The sequence below is a fragment of the Anarhichas minor genome, unplaced genomic scaffold (genome assembly GCF_050575085.1).
Source record: "Anarhichas minor isolate MPS153535 unplaced genomic scaffold, ASM5057508v1 ptg000014l, whole genome shotgun sequence".
Lineage (NCBI taxonomy): Eukaryota > Metazoa > Chordata > Actinopteri > Perciformes > Anarhichadidae > Anarhichas > Anarhichas minor.
Genome location: NW_027466460.1, coordinates 4511294 through 4530627, shown reverse-complemented (window position 1 = coordinate 4530627; position 19334 = coordinate 4511294). Strand labels below are relative to the sequence as shown.

At 39.9% G+C, this 19334-nt stretch overlaps 1 protein-coding gene across 1 annotated transcript; it reads left to right on the top strand.

The window, feature by feature from the left end:
- The first annotated feature begins 6724 nt into the window (after nucleotides 1-6724).
- On the top strand, nucleotides 6725-19053 carry LOC142949974 (multidrug and toxin extrusion protein 1-like). Its single transcript, XM_076091872.1, has 16 exons — nucleotides 6725-7189; nucleotides 8568-8669; nucleotides 8807-8875; nucleotides 9097-9245; nucleotides 10137-10179; nucleotides 10325-10369; nucleotides 10460-10557; nucleotides 11318-11415; nucleotides 13506-13687; nucleotides 14360-14468; nucleotides 15150-15225; nucleotides 17704-17773; nucleotides 17869-18001; nucleotides 18120-18214; nucleotides 18678-18741; nucleotides 18824-19053. The coding sequence occupies exons 1-16, from the start codon at nucleotides 7010-7012 to the stop codon at nucleotides 19051-19053; spliced, it is 1743 nt and encodes a 580-aa protein (XP_075947987.1). The 5' UTR covers nucleotides 6725-7009.
- Nucleotides 19054-19334: the final 281 nt, after the last annotated feature.

The window sequence follows — 19334 nt, the reverse complement described above, 5'->3', positions numbered from 1 at the left end:
CTACTCTATCCAGATCTGTTAGTGCTGAGGAAGATGACACGGACCTGAAAGTGCATTATTCAGGCCACATTCCACCACAGTTCACGACCACTACGTGGGAGATGCACCTCCAGTCACCAGTCCGTCAAGCTCCTAACGTTTGCGGATGACACCACCCTCATTGGACTCATCTCTGGTGGAGATGAGTCCGCCTACAGGTGGGAGACTGACCATCTGGTGACCTGGTGTCTGAACAACTTAACGAAACACCGGCCGGCGAAATAAACACCGGCCGGCGTTAAATGAACACCGGCCAGCGAAAGAAACACAGGCCGGCGTTATCGTAACATCGGCCGGCATTAACGAAACGCAGGCCGGCAAACGCAACACCGGGCTGAATCTCTCCTTAAAACAAGCTGTGCTGGAAGCAGAGCAACAGAGGAAGACAGGAGTTGTGCAATGAAAGAATAAGATAAAGGGAAAACAATTATTAAATTATAAAATAGCTATAACTTTGTGATTCTGTTTAGGCCAGCAGACAAGGCTTAGCTGGCCCTGACGGCCCACCACTGAAGTTACTTCAGTCACATTTTTTTATGTGAGCCATAAGAACTTGATAAGTTTGTGTAGTACCACACAGTACAACAATATATCACCTCTGAGGCATTCCTGTCCACCGTTGGATTTTCTGTTCGTTCTGCTTGGACTTTGCTAGTAAGCTGTGATGTAAAAACATGAATATGGCTATCAGTGGTGTTAGAATGTGAATTCAAAGATGTTTCAATTTTAGGATGAATATTTTTGAAATGTTTTCCTCTAGGTGCTAAGTGAATATATAGGGGCAATTTACAAAAGGATTACATGACTTTTGTGCACCCCCTGCACCCTGTCGGTGTTAGGTTCATGGAACCTCTAGACTGTGTGGAAACCGCATGTAATCCAGCCTCTTACACAAAGAGAACCGGTTTCAATTATGAACAAAGCATTTAATACCTCTCATGCTAAAACAATTGCATAGTGGAGTACCTCATTTACAGTTACACCGAATATGACCTGCTCACCCCAAAAGTCGTTACCACCCACCCAGTGGTACAGGAGCAAGAGACCGGACTTTCTTTCTTCTCCGCCTTACATAGTTCAAAAAACATCCCCTCGTGTCCGTAGTTCCTATTGGCTAAATCCAGTTGGCTCCTCCTCCTCGCAGGACCCTCGCACGGGTATGACCTGTAATTGCCTATCTAGAAATCTATCTGTCCCTTACTCCCAACATACTATTCTTTACAGTTTAAAACATTCAATGACTGTCTTTTATGGCTTAACACTTCTATGGTAAACATTATATATAAAGATAAGGATTTGCAACTTTTGGCAAAAACCTTCACAAGTTTCACAAGCAAATATAAAGGTGCTACTAAGATACACTTCTAACTACAAATTCTAAAACTACAAATCCTAAAACACTTCTACAATTATGAATCTTCTAATTATGTATTCCAAGACACTTCTAATTATGATTTCTTAATTATGAATTATTAAACACTATTATAATTTCTTAAAGCACAGTTCTAAACCCAAATTTCCTACATCGGTCAAGACCTGTAGCTCCCTGTCCAAAACGTTTTATGCCATTTTTTTGGCCTGTGTGTTCTTGGCACAAATGCAGCAGTTATACTTTGCCACGTAATCAATTGCAATCAGATGCAAAAAAGGGCTATTTGCACTCAGCTGCAAAATGTTATGGGTGTGTTTGTGCTGTCATATCATTAGCGTAACATCCATTGTGAATCACACCTTGAGACGGATAGATAGCAGTTCCAAATGAAGCATTATTCATAGTGCTGTCAGCGGCCGCAATCCATTCTTCGGGAATTTGCCAGATAGAGATTCACCTTGTTGTTAAAATCAGCACAAATCAGACTTAAATTGTGTGGAGTTCCTTGGGGGTCAATCCTTGAGCCACTTTTATTCAAAGTTTACATGTTCTCCCAAACCCATGTTTTGATGAAAACAGCAACATTCTGAAACATATTTATTCGTATGACCCTCAAATGTACTAAAATAATGATCATTTAAAAATAAATGTCTCAAAGAAGGAAACTAAATCAGTAATCTTGGTGCAGTCATGGATTCAGACTTAGTCTATATTTCTAATGAAAAAATTATCGTGTTTATGAAGTACATCAAAAAATGTGACTTAATGATAACTTAATGAGTTCCAAAGATGATAAAAAAAATGTTCTTTTGAGCAAACAAATGAAATCCATTGATTTGGCATTGGCTAATTTGTGGATATACTGGGCAGCTTTTAGGTGTCAATATGTGTATGAATGTCAAACTGTGTGAGTATGAGCAAGGCAATCTACCTGGACATCTTCAGTTCTGAGCTTCTCTGCCAAAATAGTTTTTTTGCTAAGTATTTCATAAACAAGGCCCAGAAAAGCTGAACTTAAGCTTGGCTTGAATTAACCTGATAAACTCTTTAGCCCGACGCCCCCAAATTTGGGGGCTCTCGGGCTCAGAACCCCTGAAAATCATATGCGGAAAATAGCCTGATTGTTAGCCAGTAGTGTGGATTGGCCCAGTTTTTTTTTCGGATGAAACAGCAACGTATGGGCAACACCATCATATAAGTCACTTCTTACACACTCCAAACACAACTATAGGCTACTCATATAAGCATATATAAATCGTGGCATAAAAGCATGAAATCCTGGCCAGAAATCGCCGTTATGAGTACCGCAAATCAATGTTTGCACCCTGATGCTAGCGGCTACCAAGCCATGCAATGCATTTAATAGCATTAGCACACGTGGCCAAACACGTAACTAACTTCGGTTTTCCGATCCGTGTGAGCACTGGACAGCTGTGAGTGGTCAAACGTACCTTCGTGCTGCCCTCCGCCGAAAAAAATCGTAGGTATGTGGCCAAGTTTTATGAAAAATGAGGACAATAACGTTGCAGATTTTCCGTTTCAAAGCTGGAGTCATTGTTGCCAACTGCATACTGTTTACTTCCGACCTGTTTCCAGAATAAGAGCGGTCAAGCCAGCTTGGGCGAGTGGTCAGACTTCCTGCAAGCGGAAATTTACACCCGGGGACACGCGGCACTTCTTGCAACTTTATTGGTTGAAACTTCTGTCAATCAACACCAAATTCGACAGAGGCCTTCCTGAGACTCTGACGCGTCGAAGGAGGGCTTATTTACTGAAATCGACCGAGGATAGGCTGAGATACAGCCACATACACACACATGAACTGAGAAAATCCTATAGATGACAGCCAAAACAGGCTCTGATGATGTTATGAATCTCAAAATGATTCCTAACATCTGTATTTGGATGTATTGAATAATATGAGTGATAAAAAAGTGAAATATATAGTTATATAGTATATAAAAGTAAAAGTACAATGTAAGAGCTGCAACAGCTGGTTCGAAAATGATGACCTCGCTTGACCGCTCTCTACTAAAGCCTCTTATTCTTCACTTTATTCCACTTTAACCTTTATTCAATAACTACTGATCAGTTGTGCTATGATTTGGGAAAGTTTTAGGGAGCTATCTGCATTATTTCAATAACCTTTTATCAATGAAAGTGCTTTTTTTCCAGGCGAGCCTGATTATTTTCAATTTGAGCTGTGTAATGTCTTCATTTACTATATTAACCAGCAACATATACACAATATTACCTATCTAAACAATCTCACAAGTGTTGTGATCTGATTATATCAACAAAAATTATTAAAATCGACCTTGTAGTTACAGAACTATGGTCAGTTTTGTAGGGCTATGCCATTTTCGAGCAGAGACCTACAAATAGGCTCCGAGCTTAATTATTAAGTTGTTCCATAAAGCCACTTAAGAGCCAAATACATTAAGTGCAGATCTCATCACTTCAAAATGAAAAAAAAGAGAACACTGCAACATTCATATGTCAAAGAGAAGCACATGATATATAATGCAATGGATGAAATGTCATAAACAAAGCCAAAACTTTATCAGCATACAGCCCATAGAGGTCAGCTCAGACTTTGACATAAATAGAGATGACCTTTCTGCCACGTGGTCTTGGCTTCAAGGCAAGTGTGAACGTGGTCCTTTTTCTCTCTTTCATGGGTGTTGAAAATGAACCTGCATGTGCAGGATGCAAGACCGACACTGAAGTGTCAAATAGGAAAGACCCTACACAGGTTAGGTATTATAACCTGCATTTTCTAACATCTTAAAGTCTGTCAGTTGGATTTTGCTCCTCGGCCTTTGCGAGTGACATAACAGACTCCAGAAATATTTTTTGTTTGAATATGTTCAGATACGTGACTTCCTTGTTCTCTCAGTGACAGCATTTTTGGATTTTTACATGACATTCAAACAACAAATGGACACTCACAGCCAGGAGACTACAGCCTGCTTCATTTTAATTAAAGTACGAATTACTCATTCAAGCCTAAGGCAAATATTTTGCAGTGGAGTTACATGTTTTCACTGTAATACTTTGCAGATGCTGTTTGCGTGAGTGCGTGCAAGCATTAACCTCTTTAGCCCTGAGCCGTTTTTGAGGTCTCTGAGCGAAAAAGCATAGCCCTACAAAACTGACCATAGTTCTGTAACTACAAGGTCGATTTTAATAATTTTTGTTGATATAGTCAGATCACAACACCTGTGAGATAGTTTAGATAGGTAATATTGTGTATATGTTGCTGGTTAATATAGGAAAATAAGAGATTACACAGCTGAAATTGAAAATATTCAGCCTCGCCTGGAAAAATGCACTTTCATTGATAAAAGGTTATTGAAATAATGCAGCTATCTCCCTAAAACTTTCCCAAGTCATAGCATAACTGATCAGTAGTTATTAAAAAAAGGTTAAAGTGGAATAAAGTGGAATAAAGTGAATAATAAGAGGTTTTAGTCAGGCGAGGTCATCATTTTCGAACCAGCTGTTGCTGCTCTTACATTGTACTTTTATACACTATATAACTATATATTTCACTTTCTTTATCACTCATATGATTCAATACATCCAAATACAGATAATAGGAATCATATTCATATTCATAACATCATCAGAGCCATCTGTCATCTGTAGGATTTTCTCATTTCATGTGTGTGTATGTGGCTGCATGGCAGCCTATCCTCGGTCGATTTAAAAAAAACAACCCCTCGTTCGAAGCGTCATAGTCTCAGGAAGACCTGTGTCGAGTTTGGTGGCGATCGGCAAAAGTTTTCATACAATAAAGTTGCCAGAAGTGACGCGTGTACCCCGGCGGAAATTTCCGGTCGCAGGCAGTCTGACCACTCGCCCAAGCCTGCTTGACCGCTCTTATTCTGGAAACAAGTCGGAAGTCAACAGTATGCAGTTGGCAACAATGACTACAGCTTTGGAACGGAAATTCGGCGACGTTATTATCCATATTTTCATAAAACTTGGGCGCATACCTACGATTTATTTCGGCGGAGGGCAGCACGAAGGTACGTTTGATCACTCACAACAGTTTAGTGTTTCTACGGATCGTAAAACAGAAGTTAGTTACGTGTTCCGCCACGTGTGCTAATGCTAATAAATGCATTGCATGACTTGGTAGCCGTTAGCATGAGGGTACAAACATTGATTTACTGTACTCATAACGCCGATTTCGGGCCAGGATTTGGTGCTTTTATGCCACGATATTTTTCTGCTTATGTGAGTACCCTATAGCTGTGTTGGGAGTGTGTCAGAAGTGACTTATATGATGTTGTTGCCCATACGTTGCTGTTTCATCGAAAAAAAAAAAATTTGCCACATACATGCTACTGGCTAATAATCATGCTATTTTCCGCATTTGAGTTTGAGGGGTTCTGAGCCCGAGAACCCCATTTGGGGCTCGCTCGGGCTAAAGAGTTAAATTGTGATTGCTTGAAATGGGCTGTGTTATGTTCACACTTTCACAGCTGTAAAGAGAAACATAATGCAAATCTGTTTCAGTCCTGAAGTCTGTAACCCTGAAGTGATGTCTGGGACCAGGATGAGATGAGTTTCCACTTGTTGTCAAACCTTTTTAAACCTCATATTTCCTGCAAATAAGCCGAGCTAAACTCAGAATTTGTATCAGTTCCATGAAACACCCATTGTTGTTTTACTAACATGTACAACTGCTTGTAATATGTAAAACAAGAGCTTATACTACATATGAAATACAAACTAGAGCTATGGCACACACTGGACTGGACTAGTGACTGGACTTGCATGTCATTATGCAGTGGTGCAATATTACTAAGTACATTTACTCAATAACTGTATTTAGTTATGAATTTAAAAGGTACTTGAGTATTTACATTTTATGCTACATTAATCTTCTACTCTACATTCTGGAGGCAAATATTGTACGTTTTACTCTACAACATTTATTTGATAACTTTAGTTGAAGTATAAATCAACAAATACATTATATGTTCTTATAGATAGACCCAGCACAGCAGTATGATGTAATTGAAATTAGCTCCACCTTTGCTGCTACACTGAAGTGATGTGCATGTTAATGCATCACTAATTATAATCCAATATATCTGAAATGGGCCATACTGTTAAGAGTACTTGTACTCCAAGTATATTTTGATGCTAATACTTTTGTACTTTTACTAAAGTAGTGTTTTGAATGCAGGACTTATACTTGCAACAGAGTATTTCTACACTGTGGTATGCCTACTTCTATCTAAGTAAATGATCTGAGTACATCTTCAACTACTTTCATAGGCATTGTGCTGCACTCGGATGCCGGACAATCTCTTCAAACGACGAGCCTAAGTAAACTGAAGCTCATAATGTGCACTTGAATGCAACATTAGGTCTTCCCAATGGCAGTGACGCCCCAAAAATAGCTGCACGAGGTGGTTGGCTGGGACCTATATCGGTGACGACACGTGTGTAACCTTTCCTGTGCTCGGTTATCGGTCACAAATTGAACCAACCGCGTGTCACCTTGTCTGTCACTGTGAAAGGGAAATCAACAGTAACGAAAAATTGGCCCAACCCGTCTGTTGAGAACACACCGCAGCCATGGACGTTTCCAGTAAAACACCAAATCAATATTCCGAAGGAGTGAAAGCAGATGAAGCGCCTTGCTGTGTTCAGGGACCCCGAGATGGCTGGGACTGTTGTCTGAAGAAACTACGTGATTTAATTCCGCCCGATTTTCGAAAAGAGCTGGTTCAACTTGGCAAACTGGCTGGACCGGTGGTAAGACTCTTCTACTGCGTGTGTTTTATGCTTGAAATGAACTTATAATGAAACATTGACGGATATTCGAGTGCTGACTTTTAACTTGGAATTAAATGTTCCAAGTTAAATTAATGTCTTCATGTTTCTTACACTTGCTGTGCATTGTGTAAGCATTAGTAATTCGTTTTTTGTAACTTTAAGAAGAGACTTAACTTAGTGAGCATCTCAGGGTTTGAGGGGCTACAAGGATGTGTTAAATTACAGTAGATCATAAACTGTTATTAATTGGAGACCTGGTGTTATACTCTATTACTATTATTGCATACACAATATGAGGAATACTCTCCCGTAACCCTGACTATCTTTATTTTAGGGGCACAAGATGGTGATTTACTTTAAAGGAAAGTTTTCATTGTGTTTTTGTTTTTCATTTTGCATTGCAATAGATTGTTTAAAGTGATCGTATACCAAACACCTAATTAATGTTGATAATGTATACTAGATAATGTAGCGATGATAATACATGCTTTTTTTTTTTTTTTTTAGATATAGCAGTGCGGTGTTCTAAATAGCAACATTCATTACAACTAAAAGAGACTTGACTTTGACTTGCCCAAAAATATTTGTGAGCATCTCTGCTATGTAAATATATGAAATAAACCCAGACCCCTCTACAAGATGGGGGGCTTTAAGAATATGTAGGCCAGACAATACAGGTGTCATTTAAGGTTCCTTTTAATTCCAGTTTGTATTGTGGTTTTAGTGCGGCTTACAGTTTTGTCAAACATATTTGCAATAACCAAATTACCACAAACAAAACATGGGGAACCTGGAGTCTACTGGCTCCTTGAGGGTCTGGGGTCCATGAACACTTGCTCTCAGATAGAAGGCAAAAGTTAAAACACTCATTGTCTAAATACTTAAAGGCTGCACTCTAAGTGTACCTTGTACTGTATGATTACTTATTTATTTATAGGCTAACTCACTCGCTTGTTTTCATGATTATGTTTCAATGTGCATGAATGTATTGGAGTTGCTTGTGTTTTTAGTTTGTCATAGATCATTACATTGTTAAATAAAACACAGCAAGCCACCTAACCAATCGAATGCCAATCTACAACCAATGGTATTTAGTTCATTATTTAGAATATTTATCAAATTGTTACACTTCTCATGTAAAATTGCTTCCAAAGATGGTGAGAACCACAACAACACATGAGCCCTTACATAGGCTATTTGTTATTTTGAATGCGGTAAGGCTAACTATCTATTAGGTCTTTACTCACTGAAATTGTCTATGGTACCTCATGTTTTTATTTATTTTTATATCAATGAATCTGCCATTCATATAAACAAGAAAATGAAGAAGGGCATTGTGTTTGTCTTTGTACTTCAGGTCATTTCCCAGCTGATGGTCTTCATGATCAGTTTCGTCAGCACTGTCTTCTGTGGTCATCTGGGGAAAACTGAACTAGCAGGAGTAGCATTATCAATAGCGGTGAGGAGACTTTCTGGAGTCCTAACTGTGTTTGGACTGGTATCCCCCCTTACAGTACTGGCGTCTGAATTATCATTTAATATATATGTTTTTTTTCCCTGAGTTATGTATTTTTATTAACGTTTTTTTTTTCGCAGGTGGTCAATGTCACTGGTATTTCCATTGGAACTGGATTATCGTTGACTTGTGATACCCTCATATCTCAGGTAGGGTCACCAGATGTTGCTCTTTCACTTAATTTGATCAAGATGGACACAACTGTTACTGCTGGGTTCCCAGGTTTTCCTGGGGTCCCCTTTAAAACAACTTAACAATGAGCTTTCGTATCATGTTAGTTTTCTTTGACCCATCACACCCGTGGTCATTGGTGTGATTTGGTGTTTTCTAACTCTGCTTATTTGGGTATCCGTCTACCTGTGTCATGCAGACGTATGGGAGCGGTAACTTGAAGCGCGTGGGTGTGATTCTCCAGAGGGGGATCCTGATTCTGCTGCTGGCCTGTTTCCCCTGCTGGGCTATCCTCATCAACACTGAACCTCTCCTACTTGCTGTCAAACAGAGCCCAGAGATTGCCAGGTGAGCCATTATTCAATCTCCTAAACAATATACACCTTCAGCATCTTTCCCTTTAGTGACTCTGCTGTACACGTGGCAGGGTTTCCACGTTTCCTGGAAAACCTGGAAAACAGTTGACCACTTTTCCTGTTCTGGAAAACAAATTTGAGAAAAGTCCTTGAAAATCTTGTATTGTCCTGGAAAATTGTTCCAACATTCTCATATTTTCCAATGAGCTACAGGCTATCTATCAGAGTTCCCCAAAATGGATAACATTGCCATCTTAAAGGGCCAAATTATGTTCCGGATCATATTAACATTCAAATGGTAGTTTATGGATGAGAGTATTTTCGTTCGGCATCTCATTTAGTGACACTGCTGGACATGTGGCCTTATCTAGACTGACAAACTGTTGTGGAATGAATGTCACATCTTAACACTGTCTACATTAAAGCTGCATTAAATTAAATGTTTTGCCACACAGGGGCAGCAGAACAAAACTATAAGCACAACTCTGTCAGCTAAGTATGGTTATAGTGGCAAATTGTTGCTTATTTACACATCCTGGAGACACGAGCAACTATAGCTTTCATTTCACCTAGCCACCTGACTAATTAAAGTCCAATATTCACGCTCCTTTTAGCTCTGGTTTACTCTCCACCAACTCCTGAAGGAAATATCTTGTTTTTTAGCTGCTAAATGCTCATCTATGTTCATTCTCTAATTATGTTCAGTTTTTAAAGAAATATAGTTATAGTTATAGTTAGATTCATGATTTAGATCCAGACCCACCATTGTCACCAGAGGATGAATCCCAATGAATCATAACCTCCTATTTTATATATACATTATATGTACAGTCATATGTTTCAACCTCACAATCACATTTGTTTGTTACCTTTCTGCATGAAGTCTCGCCCAGCTGTATGTGATGATCTTCATGCCTGCCCTGCCGGTGAGTTTGGTGCATTCTAAACTCTTTGTATGAAGATAATGATACAATGCATACAGAGGATTTTGCTCGATTATTACTCTCAAGGTCAAATTTGCCAACAGAATGCCAAAGTGACACTGATTACATTTTCTATTTTATTTTTCAGGCTGCTTTTATGTACCAGCTGCAAGGGAGGTATCTTCAAAATCAGGTGCAGCAATACAAACCCACTGATGTTAAAGTTTATGGCTGGACCAAAGTTATTAAAAATGATATTAATACCAGGTGTTGTGGTTTACAGGGAATTATATGGCCTCAGGTTGTGACTGGAGCAATTGCAAATATCCTCAACGCAATCATCAACTACGTTTTCCTCTTCCGTCTGGAGTTGGGCGTTGCGTGAGTTTTCCAACATCATTATTTTGTAGTAGAGCTTAACACTCAATTGTGCCATTTAGAAACACTCTGATGTCTATTCACTGATGCATGCTTATAATGATCAACATGCCACATCACATAAGTAAGTTTCATTGAATATGCTACAGTATATACACTAGGGTTGGATGGTTAATCAAATTTAATTTTCAAATATGATTTTGGCTTGTGACGCTTATATGCGCACCCCACCTTTCCTTTACAGCTGTGCTCTGTTGGTCGTTCTCGCTGAGTTAGTTAATGGAATATATTGAATATAGTTCACCAAAATGTTGAATATATGTTGAGGACTTTTCACTAGGTTGGAGCAGTAAACTGCAACATAGTTGATCTTATTTATTATGACCCCATACCAGCGACTGCATTATATTTTCAGGTTGTCCATCCGTCCGTACCATTCTTATGTTTTTCAGTAATATATGTTTTACAAATTTAATCAAACAGCTGTCCAATTCAACAGTTAATATTATTTGTCAGTTTCACTAATGTAGTGTTTATTACCAGATTGTTGTATTGGATGACATTGTACAGAGACATACATTTATCTTGTCACTCAGTGTGTTATTATTCAGTAACATATTTTATTTTAATCCGAATGACCATCTGAACACATAATGTATATAAAGTACAGTTTCATAACCATGAACCATGAACAGCTGTCAACAAAATGTGAATATGATTCTCATTTCTTCTTTGGTCTAAATCTGCTGTTTCTTTCTTGAAGTGGATCTGCTGCAGCCAATGCTATCTCACAGTATGTGCTGGCTGTGGTCTTATACATCTACATCTGCTGCAGGGGTCTGCATAAGGCCACATGGGGAGGTCCGTTGTAATTTATATAGATTTTTCTTCTTATTGGGTTGACTGCATTCATTATCTTATTCTATCCAGTAATTTCATTCTCTTTCATCATTCAAGCCTCTGGTATTTTGCAACTTCTTTATTGGTTGTCTATTATGAACTTTCCAGTTCTTAATGTTTGACAAGATAAAGTTGCACTCTATAAATGTTTAACGTAGTGGGCCAGAGCGGTTACTGGGATGACGCAGCTGGCCCGAGTTAGGATTTACTTTTAAGTAAGGATGTTGTATAAGACTAGCAATAATTTGCCAATAGTACAGCCATTCTGACCTAACTTAACACTTATGTATAAACTGACTGAACCTTTTCAACCTGAGCTCTGTTTAGCTTTAAGCCCACTTTTCAGGGTTCGTACGGTCATGGAAAACCTGGAAAAGTCATGGAATTTTAAAATGGTTATTTCTAGGCCTGGAAAAGTGCTTGAAAAAAATAATATCCCAAAAGTTTTGGAAAAGTCATGGAAATGTGTTATATTCATATTTTCATGTCGTTAATTTACGCTGAGTTGCCAGCCAGCATTTCTCAGATTGGAGTGAGACGAGGAGAAAATGTGATGTCGTGATCTTCGCAATAGAACATCTTTGACGTGTCTTGGCCAATCAGCGTTAAGATGTCTACAGCGTCTTCATTTCCCTCCGTTAAAGTTTAAGTTACGTTATGTTCCGTTACCGTTCAGACTTGCTGGGTTAAGTTAACGTCCACTGCATGCGGAACTTTATCGACTTTTAACGTTCATCATTATCGCGATTTAGAAGGAAAAAACGTAACGTAATGAAACATGCAGCCCCCCGTGTTCCGGTTCAGTTCACGCGGTCTCATTAACGTTAAACCGGAACACCGGCACATCTGGTTGCAGGTTGTTTTTTTTAACTCAAAGTAGAATGAGGATGATTTCGTGGTCAGAATAACTTTCATGACCACGAAACATGAGGCCCAGATACTGATGAGATGATGAGGTCAAAGAGCTTCAGGAAGAGGAGGCTGTCTGTAGCGCAGCTTGACGCAGGGCTGAGCTGTGAGTGGAGCTGGGTCTGGATAAAGGTGGACAGATGTGAAGGGAGAGCAGTACAGCTTCCTGCTGTCACAGTATTTTAAATACATTGATAAGGCAGGGTATGCTAAATGCAGCCTCTGCTCCAAGGAGATAAACTACAGCAACAAGGGCTCGCATGCCCTCTCATCACACTGTACACACTGTTCACTGTAATGACCACAGCCAGTGTACTAACAGTCCCACGTTGCTCTCAATAACCCTGAAGTAATGAGAGGGTTAAGGTGCCTGTAGGCCTACCTTCATTTCAGCAGGTTGCTAATGCAGAGGTGTGTATAGATCACAGCTATTATTTTACTCTTGATAAGTTACCTTAGCCAGAGTAGATTATCATTTTCATTTAAATAATTGAACTGGATTGAATGCATATTAATTGCAAATAAAAGATAGGCCACAATTCTAACAGCTGTACAGTAACAGTGGAAGTTAATATTAAGCCCTACAGTAACAGGGTTCAATGAAAAAATTGCACTACAAAAGGGAAAGCAATATGTGCACTAGCTGGATGCTACTACCTACTAAAGCTCTTATTGATGTGTCAGTGTTATGAATGCCTGTCAACCAGAGTATATTTATAAATGTTTATTCTTTTAATGAAACTATTGTCTCTCATTCGTTTGTGTCATTTAAGGTATACTGTATGCTTTGGAATTCTCATTGTTACTTTAAATACTACATTTTCTCACTTTTTCATGTATACACTGAGATTTCACAAAATGTTTGGTCATGGAAATTTGGTTTAAAGTTATGGAAATCAATTGGTCAAAATGTGTATGAACTCTGACTTTTACAAATTCTAAAATACACTTGCAATATTTGAATCATTTCGAATAATATACTCATGCAGATAGATTTTGTCTTTTGTCACTTCGGTCTTTGTCCATCCTTTTTTTTTAATTGTGATTTTAGCATAACCAACTGCTCACAGGAGTTAGCTCTAACATGATATAAGAAATGAAAAGATACCCAACAGCTTAATGTAAAGACATCCGTCCCACAGGTTGGTCACTGGACTGTCTGCAGGAATGGGGACCCTTCATTAAGCTGGCCATCCCCAGTATGCTCATGCTTTGTCTGGAGTGGTGGATGTTTGAAATAGGAGGATTCCTGGCCGGATTGATTAGTGAGGTTGAGCTGGGAGCTCAGTCCATAGTTTATGAGCTGGCGGTTGTAGCTTACATGGTAAGTCCTCTATATGTTTTGCCCTACCAATAATTATGTATTCATTTTAAAGGCTAACCCTCTGCTTGTGTGTTGCTCACTGCTCTAATGAAATTATAGTTAAAGGGATAGTTTGCATCTTTTGAAGTAGGGTTGTATGTTGGTCTTATCCATAGTCAATGTATACACTAGATGGCGGTCGACACGCCCCCAATCTGGAGAAGCGAACAAGAGTACCGTAACGGGAGCAAAGCAACGTACTGATGTGGACGGGGGCAGCAGCAAAACATATTTTAGCCACATGAAAAAGACTACCTAAAAAAATCTGTTCAATTGTATGCTATATTAAGAAATTTTCTGTTCCATGACGTAAAGTTTATGTTAATTCAGATTTCCCAAAGTCAAACAACAACACAAACAAACTAACCAATCGAGGCAGCGGTAGGCCAGCAACTCCTCTGTTCTGTGAGGTAAAATTACTGGTTTTGTGAATGGAGTCTGGTGGCTTTGAAGAGAGTATAGATAACCGCTTCAGTGTCCCAATGTAAAGGGCGGTCTGATGGCAAGATAAAGCCGTGAAAATATTCTTCCGTGCTGGTACTCTTGTCTTCTCCTTTTATTACTCCAGAAAATCCAAACTATCTCTTTTAGGAAAAGTAGCTTTAATACATTTTTGCCCGTTACTTCCCATAGTTCCCATTAGGACTGTCTGCTGCTGCCAGTGTACGTGTTGGGAATGCTCTTGGTGCAGGAAACATAGAGCAGGCCAAGTTGTCTTCCAAAATCCCCATCATTTGTGCACGTAAGACCCAATGCAAACTGTGCAGTACATGTTGCCTGAATAACCTTTTCACTTGAGCGGTAGTGATAGTTTAGTGGCCATTTGTATTAAAAATATATTTGACATCATTCACATCTCATTAACACAAAAAGTCCTCTAAACACTACCAGCAATGCAGACATGTCATACAAGACATCAGGTATTGAAAACTATACATAGTAATACATTAGAACTGTATGCCAATCAACTGAAAATACAGTGTTAATACATAAATGTACTAAAGCAATACAGAGTAAAAACAAGAGATACTTGATGGAGTGATCAAGCGGTCTACTGGGTCATTATGGTCCACTAGCTCTTTTTCTGGGCCTTATCGCCACTCCTGCTGTATATGTCAGCTCAACGTAGTCTGGACTGAATCTCATGAATGCATTTTGTTTGAATTGATGTTAGGTCTGAACGTTCTTTTCAAGACTTGCCATGTAATTCACAGAATGGCCCGAGGGAGGAATTTAATGTATAAACTAAACAGATTTTCTCACACTCGAACCATTCCATTTGCAATATTCCACTTTCTTGTGTTCACCTCTTCCCCTGGTAATTTTAATATGTAAATTGTTCATAACTCACTTTTCGTTCAGTGTTCAATATATATATATATATATATATATATATATATATTTTTTTTTTTTTTTTTTGCAGTCATAATTGCCTGCATTGTTGGAGCCAGCCTCAGCATTCTCAGAAATGTCATTGGATATATCTTCACATCAGAGCCGTGAGTAAAATCTTTGACACATTATTCTTCACTTTCTTGCACTGACAAAATGATTCATTTCGTTTACCCTAATTTGCAGCCCAGGTGACATACCAGGCTTCGTTTCATATTGGTGTCCAGACTGTCATACATTAACTAAGAACAACATCTTCATGCTGGCTCACAAACACTAAACTCCTTATTGGTGATTCACATTAAACACTGCTAAGACATTTATTTTCAAAAAGTCTTCCATAAATATCTATGGCCCAGCTTTTTTCCATTTCAGTTAAACTGAACAAACCTAATCTGTCAGCTGGAGATGTTTTTATACACAAATACCTCACTATGGGTGTTTTCACAAGTTATCCATGCCCGCCTTCCAAATGAACTCGGAGCGATTAGTCAGCATTATTGCGCCTATATGAACACTCAAAAAGAAGTCTTCTAAAATGAACCGGACCCCTTCAGGAGTTGGTGGGGGTTTCAAGTCCGCTTTGCGGTTCGATTAACCTGAGCATTATTAATGCAACGCACTCCGCAGCAGCCGATTGTATGCTACTGTTGTTCTGTGGTATGTACCGATCCCTGGAGTAGTATGCCACTGTGTTCTGCGGTATGTACCGATCCCTGGAGTAGTTTGCCACTGTGTTCTGCGGTATGTACCGATCCCTGGAGTAGTTTGCCACTGTGTTCTGCGGTATGTATCGATCCCTGGAGTAGTTTGCCACTGTGTTCTGCGGTATGTACCGATCCCTGGAGTAGTTTGCCACTGTGTTCTGCAGTATGTACCGATCCCTGGAGTAGTTTGCCACTGTGTTCTGCGGTATGTACCGATCCATGGAGTAGTATGCCACTGTGTTCTGCGGTATGTACCTATCCCTGGAGTGGTATGCCACTGTGTTCTGCGGTATGTACCGATCCCTGGAGTAGTTTGCCACTGTGTTCTGCGGTATGTACCGATCCATGGAGTAGTATTCCACTGTGTTCTGTGGTATGTACCTATCCCTGGAGTGGTATGCCACTGTGTTCTGCGTATACCGATCCCTGGAGTGGTATGCCACTGTGTTCTGTGGTATGTACCGATCCCTGGAGTAGTTTGCCACTGTGTTCTGCGGTATGTACCGATTCATGGAGTAGTTTGCCACTGTGTTCTGCGGTATGTACCGATCCATGGAGTAGTATGCCACTGTGTTCTGCGGTATGTACCTATCCCTGGAGTGGTATGCCACTGTGTTCTGCGTATACCGATCCCTGGAGTGGTATGCCACTGTGTTCAGCGTATACCGATCCCTGGACTGGTATGCCACTGTGTTCAGCGTATACCGATCCCTGGAGTGGTATGCCACTGTGTTCTGCGTATACCAATCCCAGGAGTGGTATGCCACTCCTTTTCCAACGGCACATACCATTTCCTGAAGGCAGGTGCCGCTTGAAAGTGGTAGTCCACTGTCAGACAGGCACACCAGTGCCGTCTCCTGATGCATATGCACATTTAATGTAAATTGGTTTGATTCACGAACAGTGATGCCGTCAATATATTCTTTCTGACTTTATTGACAAAGTAGCGCAACACAGCACCTTAAATAAAGGAATGTATCTATTTTATCTCGTCTATTTTCTTGTTGGGATATATGAAAGGCTTTTGAAATGACAATAAAGGGATCATACCACTGATGTGAACGGCATACCACTTTGATTCAACGGCATATACCACTAATACATATAATGAACTTTCAAGCGACACCTGCATTTAGGAAAAGGTATATGCTGTTAGAAAAGGAGTGGCATACCTCTCCAGGCATCGGTATATACCGCTGAACAACAATGGCATACCATCGGCCACGTTTCGTTCTCGGCGTCACTCGCGCTCTGGGTTCGCTGTGTCCTAGCCCGCTAGGCTTGCCATTAGGGATGCTCTGTTTGACCGGCCGCCAATCATTATCGGCTGATATTCAGTAAAAATATGCGATCGGAAGATCGGCGTTAATGCTTTCTCCTTGCCAATCCATGATAAATTGGCAGGAGCTGCCAGTGGGCAACACAGTCCAGCTAGGCTGAGTAACGGAGCTAACCGCTGCCAGTGGGCAACACAGTCCAGCTAGGCTGAGTAACGGAGCTAACCGCTAACAACATTGACGGAGGTTGCATTGAGTTACAATGTGACGTATTCAGGGTCTATTCAGTAAAAAATATTGAGCGAAAGGTATAACTTTATCATGACGTGTTAAATTGCAATCTTGTAAAATTAAGTTTTTGGCGAGAAACTTGAATAAATATAGTTTTGTGGACAAGAAATGGAACTGAGTCCTCTTTCAAATAAAGTGAGGATGTTAACGCAAATGGAACTGAGTCCCTTTTCTGTTGGTCCACTTTAAGAGGTCTGAGTTTGGTTTGTTTAAAACTAAATACACTAAATAACTCATGACTGCTCTCATGTCCATTTCCTTGCCAAAACATGTAATGTCGATCAAAAATCTCTATCTTCATTTTTTTTAGAGACCTTTTGAAGAGGGTTTCTGATGTCATGCTCGTATTTGGCTTCATGCATCTTGCTGATGCTGTTGCGGTAAGAAACAATTTCATCCAAGTAATCAGGATTTCAGACTCTGTATTGAACTATACACAATGTAACTTGACCAAATCTCTGTTTGACATGGACAGGGTGTGGCTGGAGGTGTTCTCAGAGGAGCAGGAAAACAATTGATTGGTGCTCTGTGTAACCTGGTGGGATACTACTTCATTGGTTTCCCTATTGGTGTGTCCCTAATGTTTGCAGCAAACATGGGCATTGTAGGTAAGACCAGACCAGTAATTCAGTGTTCTTAAATTAGTGCTGCATGTTGTCAAAATTTCCTGCATGTCAAGAAGTGTTCTGGAAAGCCATTCAAACGCTGCTCTCATCTCTGTAAAAGGACTATGGATAGGGCTCACCGTTTGTGTGTTGATGCAGTCGATTTTCTTCATCATGTTTGTGTTCAAACTCGATTGGAAGAAGGCAGCTGAAGAGGTGCGTGTCTACATCCCTCAACCAATCAAAATCAGACTTTTTAATTTGTCTTTGTGTTTGAAAGTTAAAATCAGTTCAAAATCAAAAATGCCTATTTTCCCTCTTACCTGTAGTGCTATTTGTCAACCTAGATTGTTTTGGTGTAAGTTGCCTAGTTTTGGAGATATCGTCCGTAGAGATGTCTGCCTGGATGGCACTATTTTCCTTCAACCTTAGTTCCTACATGAAACTGTTCACATTGCGGTCTTTGGATTATCTTTAATAACCAGGTCATGAGACATTGCTGTTGAGTTTCTCAAATGTATTTTCTTGCACTTTGAGCACCACAAGTCAAGTGCCATATAGTCCCATTATATTAGTGAGAAGGCAGACATAAATAGCACTACATGTAAAAGGAAAGGTATGTAAATTGATTTATGGGTGATCTGTCCCTTTACTAATTGTCTTGAATGTCTCTAATCAGGCTCTTGTAAGAGCAGGAGTCCAGATCAAAGAAGAAAAAGAGATGGTCGTGATGGAAAATACAGGTAAGCTGCAATGCACACTCCCTGAAACATCCTTGTGTGATGCTATTTTGTGAATACTAAAGGTTCTCCCTCAATCCTCTAGACTCGACTCAGAACCACGCTACTGCATCTAGTGTGGAGAGTGCTGAGGGGGGCAACACATATGAGGAGGTGCATATGGATATACAAAATATATCCGCTACCACTACAGTGGGAAATATTCTGTCAATACCACAGCTGGTTTTACGACGTGGCCTCACATTGCTGCTTATGGTCATTATTCTTGTCGCTGGAATCTTCGCAAGCAGCCTCCTCACCATGCTACTGAAATGAGTCATCCGCTAACATAACGCTGGCAGTCAGACTGATGGCGGTCTGGATCAATGGATCGGCCGTTAAACGATACGTTCTAGGGAACAAGTTATTGAAATATGAATTAACTTGTAATGAAAGGGTTACTGGTGCTATTGAGGATCAACCCCTTAGCCTGCTGCTTTTTGCAGCTATTAGCCAGTAACCCTCTCATATATGGCAGAGAATTAAACAAGGCGATATGCGTGGAATATCTAGCAAGCCAAAAAGACCCAGATAGTTTTTGAGGAGTTGGCGGACCA

What these genes read in the sequence shown, in the direction of transcription:
- LOC142949974 (XM_076091872.1), top strand. Translation starts at nt 7,010, where the DNA reads ATGGACGTTTCCAGTAAAACACCAAATCAATATTCCGAAGGAGTGAAA. An exon ending in GTGATACCCTCATATCTCAG is followed by an intron (nt 8,876 to 9,096) that starts GTAGGGTCACCA and finishes TGTGTCATGCAG; the next exon opens with ACGTATGGGAGCGGTAACTT. An exon ending in AATCCCCATCATTTGTGCAC is followed by an intron (nt 14,469 to 15,149) that starts GTAAGACCCAAT and finishes TTTTTTTTGCAG; the next exon opens with TCATAATTGCCTGCATTGTT.